The 23,337-nt window shown below is 45.4% G+C and overlaps 1 protein-coding gene across 1 annotated transcript in view; it reads left to right on the top strand.

The window, feature by feature from the left end:
- Positions 1 to 20,055, top strand: part of ALDH2 (aldehyde dehydrogenase 2 family (mitochondrial)) — a 34,311-nt gene extending 14,256 nt beyond the window's left edge. Inside the window, exons 3-13 of the mRNA XM_008572705.1 lie at positions 726 to 866; positions 2,300 to 2,379; positions 5,064 to 5,175; positions 5,642 to 5,770; positions 6,210 to 6,323; positions 9,041 to 9,143; positions 9,678 to 9,862; positions 12,167 to 12,331; positions 13,671 to 13,828; positions 15,327 to 15,441; positions 19,615 to 20,055. Of these exons, the coding sequence (XP_008570927.1) occupies positions 792 to 866; positions 2,300 to 2,379; positions 5,064 to 5,175; positions 5,642 to 5,770; positions 6,210 to 6,323; positions 9,041 to 9,143; positions 9,678 to 9,862; positions 12,167 to 12,331; positions 13,671 to 13,828; positions 15,327 to 15,441; positions 19,615 to 19,647 (1,269 nt within the window). The 5' untranslated portion in view covers positions 726 to 791 and the 3' untranslated portion in view covers positions 19,648 to 20,055. The remainder of the gene's footprint in view (positions 1 to 725; positions 867 to 2,299; positions 2,380 to 5,063; positions 5,176 to 5,641; positions 5,771 to 6,209; positions 6,324 to 9,040; positions 9,144 to 9,677; positions 9,863 to 12,166; positions 12,332 to 13,670; positions 13,829 to 15,326; positions 15,442 to 19,614) is intronic.
- Positions 20,056 to 23,337: the final 3,282 nt, after the last annotated feature.

The raw sequence follows: 23,337 nt of genomic DNA, 5'->3' as shown, positions 1-23,337 counted from the left end.
AAAATCAGTAATATCTTAAGAATTTTTAAATTAGATTCTTGGTAAAAGTATTTTATTTTTTTAAATATAAAAGACATTAAAAATAACTCAAGAATGCTTCCTGCCCTCTGCTTTAATACAATCCTTTACACTCATATGTAAGACCTTGCCTCCTTTGCTAAAAGCAAATGTGAATCTTTTTGGTTCATCAGACAGTCCAATGGTAAATGTGTTCAATATAAATGAAAACCCTGTTCCCTGATTCCTGATTCATATCCCTCTATGAAAAATGCTAGCTGTGTTGATTTTACCGCTTCTCCAAGGAGAGGGAAGTTGGTTAAACCTTCATTTGTTGGAGGTTGCTAGTTGTCTTAGAAGGCATGGTCCATTTTGCTGGGCTTGCTGCTTACGAAGCAGTAAAAAGTGCTCAAATTCTAAGCAGTGACTCCTGGGTGCCTCTCCCTCCAAAACTCTTTGGAGGATTTTGAAATGAAAATACCAGAAAAGAAACTGTCAAGGTCCTCATTCCCACTGTGACTCCTAGGAAGGAGAGTGGGGGCTGTTATTCTGCCCTGTCACTGAGCTTATTAGATGGAACCGTGTGGGGTGAGGAAGGACTATTTGGGGACAAGTTTCCATGCAGGCATGTGCTGATGCCCCAGGGGTGTGCTTGGCAACAGGGCAGGTGATATCTGGAGGCGGTTGTTGCTGCAAAGGCCTGAGTTGCCTCTGTGGGTCTCTTCCAGCAAGATGTGGACAGGGCAGTGAAGGCTGCCCGGGCTGCCTTCCAGCTGGGCTCACCCTGGCGCCGCATGGATGCGTCTGAGAGGGGCCGCCTGCTGCACCGCCTGGCCGACCTGATTGAGCGGGACCGGACCTACCTGGCAGTGAGTCCTCAGCCTTCTCCCCTTGCATCCCATGTGGGGAATGGGCTCATAGCATCCTGTGAACAGACGGGCTACGATGTGACAATGTAAATGATCAGAATGACTTAGGAAAGACACCTTTGGGGGATGCCCCTGCATCAGCCAGACGAGCTTCCCTGTATCCTTTGTTTTGTTTTGTTTTGATTTTTGGCGGCTGGCTGTTATGGGGATCCAAACCTGTGACCTTGATGTTAAAAGGCTGCGCTCCAACCAACTGAACTAACTGGTCAGCCCTCTCTGTCTCCTTTGATGCAGTGGGTTTGGCTAAGAAAGAAGGAAACTGGGGAGTGTAGGGAGAAAAGCTATGATGGGGAGGCCTTCCTTGGAGAGAGACCCCCAGGAAGGGGTCTTCCCAGGGCCCCCTGCATAGTGGGCCTTCTCTCCATCCGTGAGAGGCAGAAGAAAACAGGAGGCAATCTCCTCCCCTCCCCCAATACATTCATCACACAGCAGCTAAAGTGAACCTTTGAGGGCCGGCCCCATGGCTCACTCGGGAAAGTGCAACGCTGGTAGCGCCGAGGCTGCAGGTTCAGATCCTATATAGGGATGGCTGGAGCGCTCACTGGCTGAGCGTGGTGTGGACCACACCATTCCAAGGGTTGCGATCCCCTTACCGGTCAAAATAAATAAATAAATTAAATAAGGTGAACCTTCGAGAAGGCAAATTATCCCATGGTACTATGCCTTAAAGCCTTGCCTGGCATCCCGTAACTGTAGGATAACGTCCTCAACATAGTCTGTGAGACCCTGCCTTGTCTGGCTCCATCCAAGTCATGCTGGACTGTGCCCCTCAGACATGCAGCCCAGCTACCAGCCTTTCCTCATATTTTTGACCAAGTTTCTTAGAGCATCAGGGCCTTGACACATGCTGCTCCCTCTGCCCGGGGTGCTCTGAGCTCTGTCGCCATTTGTAGTGTCTTCTTGGCCTAGTTGCCTCCTACTCATGCTTAAGGTTTTAGCCTAAAGTGCTGGTCTCGGGTTGGTATTCCTCAGACTGGGTTGGGCAGTCTGGCCTCCTACTTTCTAGTACTCATCACATGTGTGATTAATGATTTGTGTCATTATTCACTCTCTTTGCTCTGTAAACTCCTTGTCGTCTGTATTCCCAGCATCTAGTTCTGGCAGAAAGCAGAAGCTCACACAATGTGTTTGTGAAGTGACTGAGTGAGAAATTGATGCCTCATCTCTCCCGTGCCCCTTCTTCTCCCTGCCTGTGGAAAACCTGGGACAGTGGCCCAGAAAGGCCGCTGACATTCAGTGGCACAAAGGGGACTCTCGCCCTTGTTTTCCGCCAGCCCTTCCCAGCCCAGGCATCAAATGTTGTCCTTCGGCCCACTTGCTTTGTTTCACTCCTGTACCAGCATGTCTCTGCTGACCTTATTCTCTTTTCTCAGGCCTTGGAGACTCTGGACAATGGCAAGCCATACGTCATCTCCTACCTGGTGGATTTGGACATGGTCCTCAAATGTCTCCGGTACGGGCTTGGGTTTCCTATCCTTCTTTGTTCTGGAGGTGCCAACGGGGAGGGAGCATTGTGGTCAGGAGGTAGAAATCAAATTTCAAAAATGCAAAAGGATCACAGGAGTGGGAGAAACCTGCTCCATTTAGACTTCATTTCGTGGGAAAAATCCCTCAGTATCAAAAATTGTAACTTAGTTGTAAACATTTTCTCTTTCTTCTTGAGTCACTTTTGGTCATTTCTGTGTTACTTGGAACTTGTCCGTTTTATCTAGGCTATCTAACTTGTTGGTATACAACTGTTCATAGTATTCTTCTGTAGTCATTTTTATCTCTGTAGGGCCTGTAGTAATGTCTCCACTTTCATTTCTGATTTTAGTTATTTGAGTCTTCTCTCAGTTTTAGTCTAGCTAAAGGTTTGTCAGTTTTGTGAATGTTTTCAAAGAACCAAAGTTTTGGTTTTGTTGATTCTGTTGTTTTTCTATTTGCCACATCATCTGTTTTTATTCTAATCTTTATTCTTTCCCTCTTTTTCCTAGCTTTGCGCTTAGTTTAATCATACTAATGATTAATGACCGTGGAATTAGAGCTTTGTTAGAGCTTTTTGGGTTGCAGTTAACAGAAACTCATTCAGCCCAGTTTATGCAATACAAAGTCGGTGGTCTCAAATCTAGAAGGCCATCGAATCTCATTCATCCTGCTCCCTTGCTTCATTCTTTTGGCCATACATGGCCTCCTTTGGAGCCACTCTCTGTTGGGACCTGGCTCCCTATCCTGCCTGGGCTTGTTTCTGTACTCATGATTCCACCCAAACTAAGATGCCATCTTCTAGTCCTAATGCCACATTCCTGTGGGAGGGACCCTGATCGGCTGGTCTTGAGTCTGATCAGCTGTGGTTAGGGTAGACAGACTGTTGTACAAATATTGGCAACTGTCCTGTGACATGTGGACAGAGAGGGTGGGGTGGAAGCAGTGCCAGGGTAACTACTATTTTGAACAACAAAATAGTAGTTATCCTTCATAACAGGGGTGCTCAACAAGGGTGAGCACGTCTCCCAGGGTACAATGAGCAATGTCCAGAGACATTTTTGGTTGTCAATGACTGCAAGGGAGGGGTGCTGCTGGCATCGAATGGGTAGAGGCCAGGTATGCTGCTAAACATCCTACACACAGGATAGAGCCCCCACAACAAAGAATTTTCCAGCCCCAAGTGTCAGTAGTTCTGAGACTGAGCAACCCTCTGTGCAAGGACGTACCAGAGAGGGCAGCCTCGTGAATCTCAGGCAGAGCTACATGTCTTCCTGAGTTTTAGTATTATAATTTTGCACTGATCAAATAGTGTTTCTAAGCCTGCAAAACTCATGTAATGTAAACCGTGGAGTTTTTTTTTTTTTGGTGGCTGGCCAGTCTGGTATCTGAGCCCTTGACCATGTTGTTATAACACCGTGCTGTTGGGCCGGCCCGTGGCTCACTCAGGAGAGTGCAGTGCTGATAACACCAAGGCCATGGGTTCGGATCCTATTAACCCCCCCCCCCAAAAAAAAAAAACACCACGTTGTAACCAATCGAGCTACGTAGACCGTGTTTGTATAGATCTGAGAGGAAGGAAGCAGCCATGCCTGGACTTGCAGAGATTAACTACCTGGGTATTTCTCTCTCCAGGGTCACAAACCTGTGTTCAAACCCAGGTCAATTGCAGTCTCAGGCTAATCATGCCAGACACCACTCATTTCAGAAATGTCTCTTTTGCCGTATGCTTTATCTTTCCCCCATCTTTCATTTTCCTCCTTCCCTGAAAAACATAACTGTTACATACCACATGCACACTGCTGGTTTCCTCCCCAGCTTGAATTTGCTGTGCTTTCTGTCACTGGTGTCCCTTTATGTGTAGATAATGAGCTTCTAAAGGGGGAGGTGCCCAGTTGGTGATTGCTGTCTCTCTGTACTATCTAAGTACAGTGCTCTGCACCCCGAAAGTGCTAGCCATTTGATGAGGCCACACTTTCCTACCAGATTCAGTCCATGGCTCTCAGATGCTAGACCGTGGTACCAGGCTGGTACAACAGTCACATTTTAGTAAATCTGGGCGTCTATTAAAAAGACTAATTTCGGGGGCTGGCCTGGTGGCGCACTGGAGAGTGCACCGCTTGGGAGCGTGGTGGCGCTCCCGCCGAGGGTTCGGATCCCCTGTGGAGACCGGTTCCCGCTCACTGGCTGAATGTGGTGCGGGCGCAACACCGAGGGTTGCGATCCTGTTGCCGGTCAGTAAAAAAGACAAAAAGGAAAAAAAAAGACTAATTTCGGGGCCAGCCTATGACTCACTTGGGAGAACGTGGTGCTGACAACACCAAGTCAAGGGTTAAGATCCCCTTACTGGTCATAAAAAAAAAAAAAAAATAATAATAATAATAATGATAATTTCTGGACATCATTCCCAGAGAGCCAGATTGAATAGGTTGTAGGTGGGCCCCTGGAATTTGGTGATTTCTAAGAAGAACCCCAGGTGATTCTGATGCTTAGAGATTAGTGACTGGGGTGGATTATTGTCACCCTAGCATTCATTTAGGTCTGAGAATAAGCCAAAAGCAAGGGTAGTTATCAGAAAGACCCAACTGGATCAGTTTGTCTTGTCTTTCTGCCATTGTTTCTGGGGTTCCTGACAATCACTGATTAAAGCTTGGAATTTTCTTTTTTTAAAAGGTATTATGCTGGCTGGGCCGATAAGTACCATGGGAAAACCATTCCCATCGATGGAGACTTCTTCAGTTACACCCGCCATGAACCCGTGGGGGTGTGTGGGCAGATCATCCCGGTGAGTGCTAGCCTCACCGAAGGGTCATCCGGAGGGCTGAGACTTGGCAGTCTCGGCCAGACTCATTGCAAAGATGGAGGTTTTACGGGTGGTGTTGGGAGGTACCTGAGAACGTGGGCTTTAACAAAGCCAGCCTCAGTTTGAGTTTGAGCCCTGTGGCTCTGTGACCTTGAGCAAGTCGCTCATCCCCCTAAGCCTCAGTTTACTCATCTGAACAGTGGAAGTGAACATAGTGCCTGTCTTCGGAAGGTCATGATTAGGGTTTGGCACAGTGCCTGGTACATAAAGCACTGGTAAATGTGATTCGTGTCATTACCATCTGCTACCTGTCTCATGCATCTGTCTTAAACCTACGATCAAGCTGGGGGGACACACAGGGTACTTGGTGCTGCTTCTGTTCTCCAGTGTGGCTCTTTCTGCTCTTCGGTGTAGCTTGGATTTCAGAGGTGGCTGTTGTTTATTGCAGTGGAACTTCCCACTCCTGATGCAAGCGTGGAAATTGGGCCCAGCCTTGGCAACTGGAAACGTGGTTGTGATGAAGGTAGCTGAGCAGACGCCACTCACTGCCCTCTATGTGGCCAACTTGATCAAGGAGGTACATGGCTTGTTTCCATTTTGATCTCTAAGTGCCCTTGTCTAGGCTTGCTCTGAAGGAGTTCTGAAGAGGAGACCCAAAAAGGGTTTGTAGAGCCCCACCATCACCGTACTTGAACCGGAGAGGCTTACCTGTTCTTATCCCTCTTACCTGTTCTCTACATTGGGCCTCACTGCAAGGCGTCCTTTGAAGAATGGAAACCATTGTTCTAAGTGAATGTGGTGGCAGTGTGGGGGAGTGGTCAGCTGCCACAGGGCACCCCAGGGAACAGACCCCTTGTCCGTACCATTAGAATTCCTGTGCAGTACCACATAAACCTGGCTCCTGCTCATGTATCTTAGCAAACTGTCATAGCCTCTCTGGGAACAGGTGTGTTTCCCCCTGCCCAGGCCCTTGGAGCAGGAGGCTGACTCCCAGTGTCCCTGCTATTTGCCCACAGGCCGGCTTTCCCCCAGGCGTGGTCAATATTATTCCTGGATTCGGCCCCACGGCCGGGGCTGCCATCGCCTCACATGAGGATGTGGACAAAGTGGCATTCACAGGTTCCACTGAGGTAAGGCGTCCCTGTGTCCTCCAGCTTGTGGCTTGTTTGGCTCAAGCTCTCACTGTCCTCAAAGGGTGATGCATTCAGGATGAGCTCCTGGGTATCATGCCCCTGGGTATACCCCAGGACTTGTCTCTGAATAGCTCAAGTAAGGGGCCCCGTATGTGCCAGCAGTGAGGGAGCTGGTATATTAGTCTATTTCTGTTGCTTATAACAGAATACCTGAAACTGAGTAATTAATAAAGAAATGAAGTTTATTTCGTTTTGGAGACTGGAAGTCCGAAGTTCAGGGAACATATCTGGTGAGGGCCTTCTTTTTGGTGGTGACTCTCCACAGCAACGTAGGATGTCACATGGTGAGAATGGGCTGAGCAAGAGAGCTAACATCCTCACTCACTCTCCTTATGAAGCTATCTGAACCATGCCCACAGCCACCCATTAAACTCTTACTGGATTAATCCATTCATGAGGGTACAGTCCTCACAATCTAATCACCTCTTAAAGGTCCTACCTTTCAAATACCCTGATGGGATTTCCCATCCTCTTAACACTGTTACAGTGGAAGTTAGGTTTCCAGTACGTGAACTTTTGGGGAACACATTTAACCTGTAGCAGCAGGCTTGAGTGCTTTGTGATTTGGTTGCCGCTCTAGCTGCTGTGGGGAGGGGCCAGCATCCCACGTAGAATAAGGAGGCCGGGACTGGCTAGACTTCATAAAGCCCAGAGCCAACTGCCTGCCCAAAGTCAAAGCCACGTCAGGCTCCTCGACTAGCACTGTCACTGCGGTTGAAGACTGCAGCCTTCAAAAAGGCATGCGTTCCAGTCCTGGCCTTTCCATGATGACATGGGGTGATTTACAGAATGTCTTTGAGGTGCTCTCCATTTTCTATAAAATGATGATGGCAATGTCTATGCGGTAGAGATAGTATGGACAGTGCAGTGGGGGAGATAATGGGCTTTGAAGTCAAACTTACAAAGTAGCACTTACTAGCTGTGCAACCTTGGGCAAGTCACTTAGCCTCCTGCGGCCTGTGTTTCCCCATCTGTAAAATGGGGCTAATAACCATACCTACCTCACTGGGTTGGAGTGAGGCTGAGATAAGCTTGTGATGTGTTTAGCTCAGAGTAAGTGCCGGATAAGTGAATGAATGAGTGAGGGGTGTTAATGATGCTGTTCCATGCCAGACACTGGAGAGACAAAGACCAATTAGGTGATTCCTTAAACATAATCTCCTTGAAAACAGGGATAAAATTCCCTCTAAGGTGGTAAACTTTTTCCTGTCCCTGTGTAAAGTAAGGCAAATCATAACTAAAGCCAAAATGTTTCGTTATTTTAGTTATACTAAGTTTCCATTTATATTGTCAGAGCTAGGGCTTAGACCCTTCAAGCCCATTGTACAGACTGTTCAAGCCCATCCCCAGACCCCTCACACGCCAGGCTGGGTTCCCAGACCCCTCACACACAAGGCTGGGTTCCTAGACCCCTCACATGCAGGTCCATGCTAGGTAATGGGAAAGATCCTGGGAGCTGTTGGCAGATGATGCAAGTTCAGTCCTCAGCAGCAGCAGCAGCACAGCGGCGGCCTCTTAGAGGGTCCCGGGGACACTGGCAGCAATAGCCTACAGCTGCAGTAGTAGCTTCCCCATGCCCCCCCTCCCCCAGGGGCATCCCGGGAGTGGAGGGCACTGTGGATCACAGTCACTCATCTTTTATACTTAAGTCCATAACCCAGGACACTTGGGTGCACATGCACAATTACATTAGACCATAACCAAGGAACACCTGAGCACATGTGCATATTTACATCAAATGCTCAGCAAGATTCTGAACATCTGAGGGGCCCTGACCATTTTCCTATATTTTCCCAACACCCTGAAATCTCGGAAGGCTTCATTGCATGACTTCTGAGAAGGAACACTGAATAGTGTAATGAATGTGATCTTCAAACAGTTCCACCTGGGTGTGATGAAGACAACTTCAGACATTGTCTGCATGTGGTGATGGCTGGTCTGGAAAGGACACAGCTGTGGCCACGATAACGTGGTCAGGTTGCCTTGCTGAGTCACTGCCTCACTTAAGGCTGAGGCATTGTTGAGAATCTCACGGAGGGGGTGGTTTTCTGACGGGGATACATGTGTCCATTCAACAAACAAGTACAGGTGTGGCTTGTGCCAGACTCTGGGAATACGGAGGTTGGAAGCACCCTGTCCTTGCCTTCACAGAGCACGCAGTGTGCCGGGGTACAACACCCAAGACACCATGGGAAAGAGGCCGGATAGCAGGTTTGAACTGGTGCTGGAATTGGACTGCCGCCCAAGTGTGAATTCTGATCACACATTTACCAGCTGTGTGACTTTGAGGAAGTGACTTGACCACTCTGAGCCTCAGCTTTTATGGTTTTAAATAAGGAGAGGTGTCGCCCCTACTTCTGAGGGTATCATGAGGATTGAATTTAATACACACAAAGCATTTAGCAGTGCCTGGTATGTGTGGGTGCTTAGTACATAGAAGCCACACAACAGTGACTCTGCTCATATTATCGTCATTGTCATCCTTGGACCTCAGGGGGTGCAGCAGCAATGGTAAGCAAATGGCTAGATTTGGTAAGAGTCTCTGCCAGTGCCTTCCTCAAGTTTTGGGGTCCTCTGTTCTGTGTCTGTGTAGAGCCTTTGGTTCCCTTTTCCCCCCACTGAGAGAACTCATCTCTGTTTCTGCATCCCTACAGGTTGGCCACCTAATCCAGGTTGCTGCAGGGAACAGCAACCTCAAGAGAGTGACCCTGGAGCTGGGGGGGAAGAGTCCCAACATCATCATGTCAGATGCTGACAGTAAGTTTTGGGGTGGAGGAGGCCTGCATTGAAGGCTGCTGCTGTCTGTCCACACTGGTTCCGCTCGCTTTTGCAGCCCTCAGCATCTGGCAGAATCGGTTTCTGCCCCATGGGCTTCAGGATAAGGCCAGCCTCCCTAGCATGGAGCTCTGGGGCCACGTGGTCTGGCTTCAGCCTCTGTCCCTTTGCTATGGTCCAGCCAGGCTGAGCCCCTAAGTCGGACGACCACGCCACACACCGCTGTCTGACTAGACCACTCTGCCTCCATCTGATCTTTTTTCTGGGTCCTGCTGAGGAGTTCCCTGATTTGCCCTCCCTGAGGAACTTTTCTCTTCATGTCTGTCTCCCACCCAGTCTCCAAGCTCTGAGAAGGGAGAGATTGGGGCTGTCTTGTTCCAGCCTAGGCTATGGCACCCAGCAGGCGCCAACCCCAATGATAGCATGAATGGGTTAAGTGTGTAGGCACCACAGGGCCAGGGTTGTCGTTGTCCTCTCCTCATGGTTGCCTTTTTATCCCCTCTCCCCACTGCACAGTGGACTGGGCCGTAGAGCAAGCCCACTTCGCCCTGTTCTTCAACCAGGGCCAGTGCTGCTGTGCTGGCTCCCGGACCTTTGTGCAGGAGGACGCTTATGCTGAATTTGTGGAGCGGAGCGTTGCCAGGGCCAAATCAAGGGTGGTTGGGAACCCTTTCCACAGCCAGACCGAGCAGGGGCCACAGGTAAGCCGGGCAGGTGCAGGGCTGGGCTGGGTGTCTGGAGCCAGCCTGGGGCTGTAGAAAGGGCATCAGGCTTGGCGTCAGGCAGGACTGGGTTCAAGTCTCAGTTCTGCCCTGTCCCAGCTCTGTGCCCCTGGGGAAGCCACATTTTCTCTCTCAGCCTCCATTTCCCCATCCCTGGGCCAGCCCTTCCTCACTCACAGAAGGCTGTGGAATGGAAATTAATCAGGGAAGCACTTTGTAAATTGCACATAGATAGCAAATACCAGGAGTGTCTGCAAAAAGGAATATGTGTTTTCCAGACCTTGGCCATCCATAAAAATGCATCTACCAGGAGACACAGATCTATTAACCGGGGTTATTTCTGGGGAGTAGGCTGGGTGTGGGTAGGGTAGGGACTTTATTTCACTTTATATTCTTCTGAGTCATTTGATTTTTTTTTTCCTTAACATGAGCATGTGTTCATTTTAACTAATAAAATGATAGTCAATAATAATTATAATTAAAATCAAGACAGTGCCTGTCACAACCATTTCCTCTCACATTCTGGTCCTTTTTCCAACATTGGCCTTAGACCCAGGCTGTCCTGGGCTCACTCCTTCCAGGCCTATACTGGCCTCTTCAGCTTTACCCTCCCATGGGGTGAGGAGTCCACAGGGTCAGAGCCGTCCCTGCCCTAGCCCTACTGCTCTCTCTCTCTCTCTCTCTCTCTCTCTCTCTCTCTCTCTCTCTCTCTCTCTCTCTCTCTCTCTCTCTCTTTCTCTCTAACAGCTTTATTGAGATATAATCCACATATTATAAAATGCACAATTTTACTTTTTGTTTTGCTTTGTTTTTGGCAGCTGGCCAGTAAGGGGATCCAAACTCTTGACCTTGATGTTGTCAGTGCCATTAAAATGCACCGCTTTAAAGTGTGCAATTCAATGGCTTTTATATAATTACAAGGTTGTACAACCACTGCCAGTAACTCCAGAATGTTTTTATCACCCGTCAACAAAACATCCTGTACTCATGAGCAGTCACTCCCCATTTCTCCCCCAGTGCCTGGCAACAACCAGTCTATGTTCTGTTTATAGATTTGCCTATTCTGGATATTTTGCATAAATGGAATCCTACAATATGTAGTCCTTTGCATCTGGCTTCTTCCACCTAGCATGAGGTTTTCACGGTTCATCCATGTTGTAGCATATTTTGGTACTTCATTGCTTTTTATGGCTGAATAATATTCCAGTGTATGGATAGAGCACGTTTTGTTTATCTGTTCATTGGAATCCTACAATATGTAGTCCTTTGCATCTGGCTTCTTCCACCTAGCATGAGGTTTTCACAGTTCATCCATGTTGTAGCATATTTTGGTACTTCATTGCTTTTTATGGCTGAATAATATTCCAGTGTATGGATAGAGCACGTTTTGTTTATCTGTTCATCCACTGATGGATACTTGGGTTGTTTCCACCTTTTGGCTATTGTGAATAGTGCTATTAGGAACCCCAACATCTCTTTTTCTCTCGTTTTTCTTTGTGGTTATTTAATTATTAAGGTAATAAAACTTGTATAAAAATTTAATAAAAAAGCATTTAAAGTAAAAAATAAGATCCCTTGCTTCCCTCTTTGTCTATTCTCCTTAAACACACACAGAGTTACATTGTTGTATGTTTAACAAAAATAGGATTATATAGTACATATTTTTCCATGTTTTCTTCTTTGCAGAATATCTTGGGTTCTCTTTCTGTGTCAGTTCATTCACAGTTCTGTCAGTGACAACATAATATACGGATATACCATCATTATTTTAACCAGCCCCTTCACTGACTTATACTTAGAATTGTTTCCATTTTTTGCCTTTACAAATGTTTCCCAGTGAATATTGTTGTTCAGTTATCTTTGTGCACAAGTAAAATAAATTCCTAGAAATTAATAGCTGGGTCAAAGGGTATGAGCATATCATTTTTGACTGATATTAATCACTTGCCATAGAGCTGTACCAGTTCACAATCCTTCTGGCAGTATATGTAACATAACATACCCTAGCTGTCAATGTATGTTCTCATTGTTTTAAATTTTTGGCTGATCTTGTAGTTGAAAAATAAAAACAATGAGTTTGACAAGTGTTTCTTTGATGGCTAATGAGGTTGAACATTTTTGGGTTTTATGTTTATTGGCCCTATGTGTTTTCTCTTCTGACCTTGCTTATTCCTGACTGTGGCACATTTCCCAGTTTTCTGGTTGTCTGCATGGTTCTCAGCCTGAAGCCTAGGAGAGGTCTGAATCTAGCATCTCCATAACTCTGGGTTCCTTCTCCTGCAGGTGGACGAAACTCAGTTTAAGAAGATCCTTGGCTATATCAAAACTGGGAAGCAAGAGGGGGCGAAGCTGCTGTGTGGTGGTGGGGCCGCTGCTGACCGTGGCTACTTCATCCAGCCCACCGTGTTCGGAGATGTGCAAGATGGCATGACCATCGCGAAGGAGGAGGTTAGCACGGGAGCCAGCACTCGGGGCAGTGTTCTTGGCGGCAAGGAGAGGTGGGCAAGTCAGTTCAGCATCTTGATGCTGTGACCCATCCACTGGCTTTGGGCAAAATCTTGGTTCTGTGCCTGGAGCAAGTTATTTACAATTTGCATCTGATTTTAGCACTTTCCTCTTCAGCCTGTTGTGGCTGCCCACTGTCTGGGAGAACTTCTGAATTCTCTGGCACAGCCTAGAGCCCTTTGTGTTCTGGTCTCTGAGCCATGAGTCTAGAAATGACATCCCCTGGCCCATCCCATGGCCTTGACAACAAGCAGGACATTGGCTTAGACCAAAGGGTGGATTCCCAGCCTGATGAGGTTGCTTTGATATTCCTGCTGGGTGCTCATTGTGAATGCAGGGCAGCAGCTCTGTCTAATTCATTCACTCAGTCGCTTCACAGTTATTTAGGGGTCTTCTCCCACCTCCGTCTTTATCCTCTCCGGGCCTGGTGTGAGCCATTTTTTCGAAGAGTCCTCATTCTTTTTAGTGGAGAGTGGGATTCACTGAGAATGGGTGCTGAGTGTGCTCTGCCTGGGTCTCTATTTCCTCCTCTCTGCTCCTCATCCCACTCCAGTTTGGCCAGTTTCTGCTCCTGTTGTAGTACAGCTTGACTGTCACTTCTGCAAAGCCATCCATGACATCCTGCCCCAGCAGCCAGTCAGGCCCCTCTGGGCTCCCACCACACATCACACTGCTTGCAATAATCACGTTGTAATTACTTCAGTACATTGTCCCTTGATTGCATTATAGTCACTTTAAATCAGTCCCCCCAGTGGTCTCTCCTGAGAAGGTAAGACAGTGATACCCCAGCAGCAACGAGCACACCCCATCCATGTCTGGGTTTCTCAGTGCAATTCTTCATGAACAGGAATGAGAGTTCCTTAAAGACATGGCTCATGCCAGGACCAGGCAAGGGAAAGTACAAGATGATCCTGGAACATCTTGAGAGTAGAGACCATTTGTTCACAGTTGTTTCTTTAGCATCTAGTCTTTGCCTTGAATGTAGGTTATATTTGCTGGGTGATTGACTTAAATTCTTTAACACTAAATCTATATGTCTCATGCCAGTAACCCATACATTGCAGGATTGTTTAGAAATAAGATACTGTATGTAAAGCACAAGGTGCATGGAAGGTAATCAGTCCCTGTTAGCGTCCTCCCCTTCGTGTTTCAGTGAGCTTGGTGGCTGTCATATCGTCTCACTCTGGAACTTAGGTTACGGCTGAGGGCTCGTCCCACATCTGGAATCAGCTGCTCAGTTCTCCATGTTGCCACACTCTCCTGCTCTGCTCTCTCACCCCAGATCTTCGGGCCAGTAATGCAGATCCTGAAGTTCAAGACCATAGAGGAAGTTATTGGGAGAGCCAACAATTCCAAGTATGGGCTGGCTGCAGCTGTCTTCACGAAGGACTTGGACAAAGCCAATTATCTGTCCCAAGCCCTCCAGGCTGGCACTGTGTGGTAAGAGCCTCCCAGTAATCAGGAAAGATCCCCCAAAGCCAGGGTCTTCTGGAATCTAGTGCTCACCATCCCAGAATTTAGGGTGCTGGGCTTAGTTTCTCCTGGGTCTGCCTGTGGTATAGCTGATAGATTAAAGATTTCCTGCCACTTCTCCTCCAAGGGATTAAACTTCTCTTGTGCAAATGCCCCTGCAGCTCTCCTTGGGCAGCAGATGGATGATTGGACTCCTTATCAAGCTATAACAAGGGCAGGAGGCTAGAGCTGAGGGTATCCATGGCTGTAATATTTATCTTAAAAGCTTAACACATACGGCCAGCCTGTGGCTCACTTGGGAGAGCGTGGTGCTGAGAACACCAAGTCAAGGGTTAGGATCCCCTTACCAGTCATCTTTAAAAACAGAACAAAACAAAAAAAACCCACCTACTTCACAACCACTAGGATGGCTATAAATATATATATATATATTTTTTTTAAAGATGACCGGTAAGGGGATCTTAACCCTTGACTTGGTGTTGTCAGCACCACACTCTCCGAAGTGAGCTAAACGGCCATAGGATGGCTATATTTTTAAAAACAGAAAATAACAAGTTTTGGTGAGGATATGGAGAAATTGGAACCCTTGTTCATTGCTGGTGGGAATGTAAAATGGTACAGTCATTGTGGAAAACAGTATGGCAGTTCCTCAGAAAGGCAAATATAGAGTCACCATATGACCCAGCAATTCAACTCCTAGGTATATACCCAAGAGAAATAAAAACATGTCTACACAAAAGCATGTACACGAATGTGCATAACAGCATCATTCATAATAGCCAAAGGTGGAAATGACCCAAATGTCCATCAGCAGATGAATGGATAAACAAAATGTGGTCTGTCCATACAATGGAATATGATTCAGCAATAAAAGGAAGGAAGTACTGATGCTTGCTCTAGTGTCGATGAACCTTGAAAACATGACACTAAGTGAAAGCAGCCAGACATGAAAGGCCATATAGTATATGATTGCATTTATATTCAATATCCAGAATAGGTAAATCCATAGAGACAGAATGAGGAGTGACTGCTTATTGGGCACAGTGCTTCTTTTTGGGGTAATAGAAATGTTCTGGAATTAGACTGTGGGTATGGTGGCAACACATTGTGAAGATGCTATAAACCATTGAATTGTATATCTTAAAATGGTGAGTTCTAAATTCAATTAAAATTTAATAATTTTTTTAATTGGAAAAAAAATGCTTAGCACCAAATTAGCGAAAATGATTAGTTCAAATCAGAAGCTGTTCCGTGGTGCACTCCATTATTGACATCCACCTGTGACCACATCATGAAGGATGCAGATGACTTCAGCCTCTCGTTTTGGACTACTCTGTGGCTGCTTATTACTATGGTTCCATCCATCCATTTTTCCTCAGTAAGATTTTAGAGCAATGCAGGGGGCCCCAGGAGTGTAATACATATCCCCCAAGAGTGATTTCTACAATCTCATTTCCAATTATAGGGTCAACTGCTATGATGTGTTTGGGGCCCAGTCACCATTTGGCGGCTACAAGATGTCAGGGAGCGGCCGGGAGCTGGGCGAGTATGGTCTGCAGGCCTACACCGAAGTGAAGACGGTGAGTACAGGCACCCACCGTGCATGTAGCTCCTCAGCCTCTCAAGTCCTTATTACTAACTTCTCAATGTAAGCCAGAGAAGCTACGAAAAAGTGTAAAGACCCAGGCTCTGCTCTGTCCTGTGAGAACTAACTAGGGACTTGATCCCACCAGGCCCACACAGCCATTTGCTGGGCTTTGTTATACGCCAAGGGCTACAAAGCCTGAGCAGCAGGAAGGACCCAGTGGACGGCAACAGTGAGAAGCTTCTAGTAAGAATCAGGCATTAGATATCAAGGGCCATATTACTACCCATATTCTTTGAATTTGCAGTTTCAGTGATAGGAATATAGCCTAAAGAACTAATCAGAAATACGAAGAGAGCATTAGTTCCATAATGTTCATCACAGCATTATCTTTAAGAGGGAAAAATCAGATGTAACCTAAATGCCCAGTAAATTATGGAACACCCCAACCATGGAGGACTAGGTAGCCATTAAAAATACTTGTGTAGAATATTTGATGTGGAAAATGCTCATTCTTTAAAGTAAAAAAGCAGGACACAATATATACGGAGCGTAAGCCCAATCTTAGAATAATGGTGGCACGTATGTAGATCCTTAGACACATTTATTTATAAATATAAACAAGGAAGGAAATACACTGAAGTGAAAATGATTTTCTCTCTACAATGAACACTAATTACAGTTTAACCAGGAAACACACACACAAGTGGGTCTGGCTGGTTAGTTCAGTTGCTCAGAGCGTGGTACTGATAACAACGAGGTCCAGGGTTTGATCCCTGTACTGGCCAGCCACCAAAAAAAACCAAAATGCATACACACAAGTGATATGTAAAGAAAAGAGAAATGGGCCAAACTGAACTTTTTTAGGGAAAGAGGCTCAGGGCAAGCCAGCCAGCCAAGGAAGCAGGTGAGAAAAGGCAAACAGGATTTATTCAGGACCACAGTGCTAAGCCTGAGAATAGAGAGACCAAGAAGACACAACCTATATTCTCAAAAAGCTCAATGGAATAAAATAGACATGTTTGCTTGTTTATTGTAAAAAGTTTCCGGTATATACAAGAGTAAGTATAATAGTATAATTAGCCCATGTCCCTCTCCATCACACAGCTGTGACAAAGATCAGCTCACAGCCAGTCTTGTGTCTTGCATAGCCACCAGTTCCCAGTACACATTTATCACACAGTGCACGAGAAGAGCCCATAGAAACAGCAGATGGCCCATGTGGGTAGAAAGCTTGCATTGGGTTTTGGGGGGATCACGTCAGATAGAAAGATCCAGCTTCAGCTGATGGAGAGTCTTAAACCTTGGAAGATAGTGTTAGGGAGGAGACATCCAGGCTGCCTACAAGACAAGGTAACGTTGAGGCTGATACCCGAAGGATGAACACAATCTGAGTTGGTAAAGGGAGGAAGGGAAGAACATTCGGGACAAAGCGTGGTTTATGGAAGAGCTGTGACAGCAAGAACCATGGCTTTTCTAGGAACTAAAGGAAAGTTGCTGGTGGTAGAAGATATAGTGGTTTAGGAGGAGTGAGTGGGGCCAGACATGTGAGACCTTGTTGGCCATGACAAGGGGTTTGAGTTTGGTGTCTTTTGTGGAAAGCTATGAAAGCATTTTAAGCAGGAAAGTGAAATGACTCAATTTGCATTTTTATAAGATCACCCTGCTTAATTTGTTCAGACAGATTAGTTGATTAGTGGTTGTCTAGGGCATGGGGAATGGGAAGTGACGGTTAATAGGTACAAGGTTTCTTTTGGAAATGATGAAAATGTTCTAAAATTAGAGTATGGTGATGATTGCACAGTTCTAAATATGCTAAAAAGCCATTGCATTTTATGGTGTGTAAATTATGTCTCAAGAAAGCTGTTTAACAAAAAGAAAATTTTTAAAAATACAAAGAAAATAAAAAAACAAACTGTAAAAAAAAAAAAAAACCAAACTAATAAACAAAAAGAAAGCTGTTTATCTATTTATTTATTTATTTATTTATTTATTTATTTATTTATTTATTTATTTATTTATTTATTTATTTATTTATTAAAAGATGACCGGTAAGGGGATCTCAACCCTTGGCTTGGTGTTGTCAGCACCACGCTCAGCCAGTGAGCTAACCGGCCATCCCTATGTAGGATCCGAACCTGTGGCCTTGGTGTTATCAGCACCGCACTCTACTGAGTGAGCCATGGGCCGGCCTAAAAAGAAGGCTGTTTAAACGTTTAAGAAAGTTCACTGTGTCTGCTGTGGGGAGCATGGACTGCCTGGGCAGGAGGAGGGACAGGAGGGTGGGTGGGGCATCGTGTGGAGAGGAGGTAGACGGAAATGAGTGGATTTGACAGGAAGCTAGAAGTAGATTCAATCTGACTGGAGACTCTGGATATAGGGAGGAAAAGCGAAAATAGGATTCAAAGATGATGCCTAGGTTTCCAGCTGGGGGATGGATGGTGATGCTGTTCCTCTGACAGGGACACTGACGTATGTTGGGTCACTGTAGGGTTGAGTTCAAGGTACCCAAGGGAATCTTGAGAGGAAAGGTGTAGAACACAGTAGGGGAGACGGGTTTAGAGTTCAAGGGGCAAGACCCAGATTGGGACTAGAAATCCAGATGTTGTCTGCCTACAACTGTTCATGGTTAGGACGGTTACAAGCAAGATTATTTAGGTGTGGAGTGAGGGGCTGGGAGGGCTAGGCCTGAGCCAGGAGGAACTGCTACATGTAATGACTGGAGCTGCGGGAGGCCCGGAAAGAGGAGACTTGAGGCCAGGAGATTTGTGGAGGAATCCAGGTGTCAGCCAACGCTGCTGGGGGCCTCAGGGACTGGAGAGGTTGGAAAGAATGGGAGAAAGCTTTTGCAGGAAGAATTGACAGGACTTGAGGAGTGGGAGGATTTCTAGGATGCAGGCAAAGAAACAAAGCTGATTCAGTCCAGCGACTTTATCTGGAGGGTCCGCACTGTGGCAGGCACTGTGCCAAATGCTCGTGGTAAAGATTCCTGTATTTTGAGCTTTGGGGGCACAAACAATGATACTTACAAAAATAGGGATTTTTTTCAGAAGAGAAGTCAGGTTTGTAAGCAGGGCCCAGTGAGAAAATTTCTTCTTTTTCATTCATTTTTACTGAGTGCTTACCTTGTGCTGGAATCTGTGCTTGACTTTCTTTTTTTTTTTTTTTTAAAAAAGATGACCAGTAAGGGGATCCTTAACCCTTGACTTGGTGTTGTCAGCACCACGTTTTCAGAAGAGAAGTCAGGTTTGTAAGCAGGGCCCAGTGAGAAAATTTCTTCTTTTTCATTCATTTTTACTGAGTGCTTACCTTGTGCTGGAATCTGTGCTTGACTTTCTTTTTTTTTTTTTTTTAAAAAAGATGACCAGTAAGGGGATCCTTAACCCTTGACTTGGTGTTGTCAGCACCACGGCTCACCCGGTGAGCGAACCGGCCATCCCTATATGGGATCCGAACCCGTGGCCTTGGTGTTATCCGCGCTGTACTCTCCCGAGTGAGCCACGGGCCGGCCCCTTTGCTTGACTTTCTTATGTGTGTTATTTCAGTTAATCTCCACAGTCACCCCATGAAGGATACTGCTTTTATCCCCATTTTACAGATGAGGAAATGAGGCACACAGAGGGGAAATACTGCCAAGTTAGGGGGCAGAGCCAGGATTCAACCCAATTCCATCAGACTCTGGAATCTTCCCATTTAACATATTGAGATAACCTGAGAGCTTAAGCATATTATTTTTACCTTGCTTTGATTCTTGTGGAGGAGAATATGGATCCAGGTCAGGGTTTCTTCACTTTGGCACTGTAATTTGAGGCTGGATGATTCTTGGTGTTGGGCGTTGCCCTGTGCAATGTAGGAAGTGTTTCAGCATGCCTGGTCTCTACCCACTCGAAGCCAGTAGCACCATTCCCCTGTGACAACCAAAAATGTCTCCAGACATTGCCAGATGTCCCGTGGGGGGCCTGATCACCCCTGGTTGAGAACCACTATGTTAAGGTGAGTCAGGGTGGAATAACCCTAGGTGGGTTGTTGGAATCGGCTAGTTGGCCAATGAGGTGTTAGAAGTATGAAAAGCCCCTTCTGCTCATACTTGGGCAGCGCCTAGCTGAGGGCACCTGCAGGTCACAGGGAAGCATGAAGATCTAACAGCTTCTCTGTACCCTTCCTACAGGTCACCGTCAAAGTTCCTCAGAAGAACTCTTAAAGAATTGTGCCATCTGCCGTCCTCATCCAGTGATGGAAAGTTCAGCGAGATCAGCAACAAAACCAAGAAAAATAACCCTTGCATGCTGAAAGTCTCGAAAAGAGAAATTCTTTCACAAAATCTCTGCGTCAAGAAAGTCCCGGAATTTGAATTGATAAACAGGGAGGGTTGGTGGGGTGAAGAGTATGTGAAAAGCCTTTTAAAGTGCAACAATACTAGCTTGCAGGGTGATTTAAAAAAATAGATTAAAATGTCTTACCCTGCCTCTCTTATACACTTATGTAACTGGCCTTTATGGGGGAAGAAAAAACCATTGTTTGCAGTTGTATTAGCATCAAGGCTGCTGCTTGTATTACACCTTGCTTTGTATTCTGGACAAAAACTCATTAAAAATAGTGCTGCTGTTAACTTCTTGGGTAACTCTTCCTCCTTCTCAGTAACCTCAATATGTGGCCAGGCAGGAATGCTGTCCCACTGTTGGTAATGTCACATTCTGTAAGATTACTACCCCTCCCCGGCTGTGAATAAACACCTTTTGTTTCATGCATTTAATGAACGAATATCCCCGGCCTGCCTACCTGTGGCAGGCCCTGAGCTAGGCACTGGGGATAAAACCTCAACACGACTCAACAGCCCTTGCACTCACAGAGGAGGCCAGTAAACCAGGAAAGAGACATTGAATATCCAAAGTTGATTCTGTTTTAGAAGTTCAAAAATTTGATCAGACCTAATGAGACAGAGTCATGCTGGACCAACTTCATGAGAGATTGATTTGGAAGCCAGATGTCAGTTTATTCAGTTTAAGTGAGATCTGTATTTTCTCTACCCAGACCTTGAAGCTCCTATGCAGAATGCTGCCTATCTTTTGTCAAGTCACCTGGCCAACCAGTAGTTAGTATTCTTAGTAGTCCGTAATCAGATTCCTTGGTGAGGAATGGCATCGGAGCAAAAAGAGGTGAATTGCAGTAGTAGTTTATGAAGCTTGTGATCATTTTTGGGTTGCAGTTTCCTTTGATAATTTGAAGAGAAAGTTTGACCCTTTCCTGAGAAAAATATACTTCTTTAATTTTTGCACACAATGTGTGTGGAGGGGAGAGGTGGCGATAAAGCTCATTAGGTGAACTCTGGCCTTATTTCACTCAGGCTAAGCCACCTCTTGATAAACAATCACTGTTCCACTAAAGACTAATTTTAGTTATTTGAATAGCGCTTTACAATTTTTATCATATATACATATACCTGTACTATTTTTTATTTAAATCAATTTTTTTATTTAAATAAAAAATTTAAAAACGCATTGTCAAACATAAAAATAGCATTTACCATAAACAGAAAGCAATGAAAAATGATTGAAGCAAAACAATGTTATTTACTTCAGAATTATGAAGTGCAAGTAATAAATTGAATCATGAAAACTGTTCATACCTGGAAATAAGTGTGCCTCAGTGAGGAGAATAGGATTTTATGAGCAGTGAGAAATAATGGGACATTCCAGTTTATGTTGCTTCAGGACGAAATTTGTTTTAGCTTTTTTTTTTTTTTTTAAAAGATGACCAGTAAGGGGATCTCAACCCTTGGCTTGGTGTTGTCAGCACCACGCTCTCCCACGTGAGCTAACTGGTCATCCCTATATAGGGATCCGAACCCATGGCCTTGGTGTTATCAGCACTATACTCTCCCAAGTGAGCCATGGGCAGGCCCTTTGTTTTAGCTTTGATGGTGACCATGACCAGGGACGATACCAGCTAACGTGAACCTAGTGGCAAGGGGCAAAGCTTGGACCCGCCCTTCAGAGCCAACCCTGTTCTCCCATCCTGCTCTGTGACCTCCCCGAGCATAGAGAGGACCTGTTCCATGTGGGCAGCTGTCCCTGCCCTCATGCCAGTTGCAGCCTACCTGGGGAGAGGGGCATTAAAGGTAGGGACATAATAGAAACTGCCATGGGTAGTCAGAAAGAGTGTGTTCTGAGAGTGGGAGAAGGGCCTGGCCTAGCTACTAGGCTGGGCCTTGCAGAAGAAAAGGCCATTTGTCCATATAAGTATATATTGGAAGTTACTGAGTGCTTTGGTACTGATGAGGGCAGACAGACTTTTTTAGAAGAGGTTATAATACAATATTGAGGCCAGGTGCAATCAGAAAGAGAAGGTAACAGCATCATGGGAGGACAAGGAGGGTGCCAGCTGACTGGGAGAGGGAGAAGGTGCCCTAGGGGGGTTCCCACTGTATTTCACTTACTTTCCAGGCCTCCTGCCAGAAGGTTCAATTCCTGAAGGTTTGAGACATCCCTGGGATATATGCCTATAATTTATGCCCTTTGTGTAAATGGGAGTACTGCTGTTCTGTGCTTGATATTTGCCCTAAGCAATAATAAATGCATGTCAGAGTCTAAATTCCAAAGTGAAAAGCTTGGCTCCTGTACAATTATAAAGTGAACACAGGTCAAAGATTTTATTCAACCTGTTAACAAGGGAATCAGCAAGACGTAAAGCAAGTTAAACAATCCCAGAGAAGAACTGGGCATTTTAATACAGCGATGCTAGAATAGATTGCTAGATTAGATACAAAACTGATTAATGTCTGATGAGGCAAGAAACCATAAATGTGGGGGGTTTGTTTTTACCAGACAAATCATTTGCATCTCTATTGGACACAAATCTACAAGGTAGTAGGTTATGTCACAGAGCCTGAGCTCTTAATTGGTAAACAGCAAATTCAAACAATGGTACAATCTCCTAGAACAGGGTTAGCAATTTTTTTCTGTCAAAGACCAAGAGAGTAAATATGTTGGCTTTGTAGACTATGTAACATCAACACCATATATTTTGGGGGGTTTTATTTTATTTTTTTTTTATGGCCATTTAAAAATCAAAATCCATTCCTAGTTTAAGGGCCATACAAAATAGGCCACAGGCTGGATTTGACTCCATGGCCATGGAGTCATAAGAAAATCCTTGGGTGGGCTTGTTACTCAGTGTTTTGATATGACATTGAAAGGATATATTTTTATCCTCTTGGCTCTATTTGTACGTTTTAGCTAATTTACAAATACATAATCGTTAAAACAAAGTTTGCCTTGGAACCACCTAAAATCATCTCAGTAACACTATGGGTAGGCAAAGCTTACTTTGGGAAACAGGATTACTTGTTCCATCCAGCTCCAAGAGACTCCCTCCAGCAGTTCAGGTTTTTGGTCCACTGCTTTTTTTTTTAATAAAAAGACCAGTAAGGGGATCTGATCTTGACCCTTGACTTGGTGTTGTCAGCACCACACTCTCCCAAGTGAGCTAACTGGCCATCCCTATATAGGGATCCAAACCTGTGGCCTTGGGGTTATCAGCACCACACTCTCCCAAGTGAGCCACGGGCTGGCCCTGGTTCACTGCTTCTTTAATATCTATGATAAGATCTGGGAAATGCCCAAGCTAACTAGATAGAGACAAATGAGATTTGAGAATATCTTCCCCTTGCAGCAATGTTTTTCCAAAATCACCCTGGAAATTTGTTTTTGATATTTTAAAGTTTTATTTTATTATTACTAAGTTAGTATATAACAACCTCCCCCCACCCATTGCTAAATTTGACTGGCTTTACGAAAAGATTTAAAATTTTATCCATTCAATGGTGCTGATAACACCAAGGGCCAGGGTTTGATCCCTGTACCAGTCAGCTGCCAAAAAGTAAATAAATAAA

This window comes from Galeopterus variegatus, unplaced genomic scaffold (genome assembly GCF_000696425.1).
Source record: "Galeopterus variegatus unplaced genomic scaffold, G_variegatus-3.0.2 Scaffold823, whole genome shotgun sequence".
Taxonomy (NCBI): domain Eukaryota; kingdom Metazoa; phylum Chordata; class Mammalia; order Dermoptera; family Cynocephalidae; genus Galeopterus; species Galeopterus variegatus.
The sequence above is the reverse complement of the archived record's forward strand: the minus strand, read 5'-3'. Positions and strand labels throughout refer to the sequence as shown.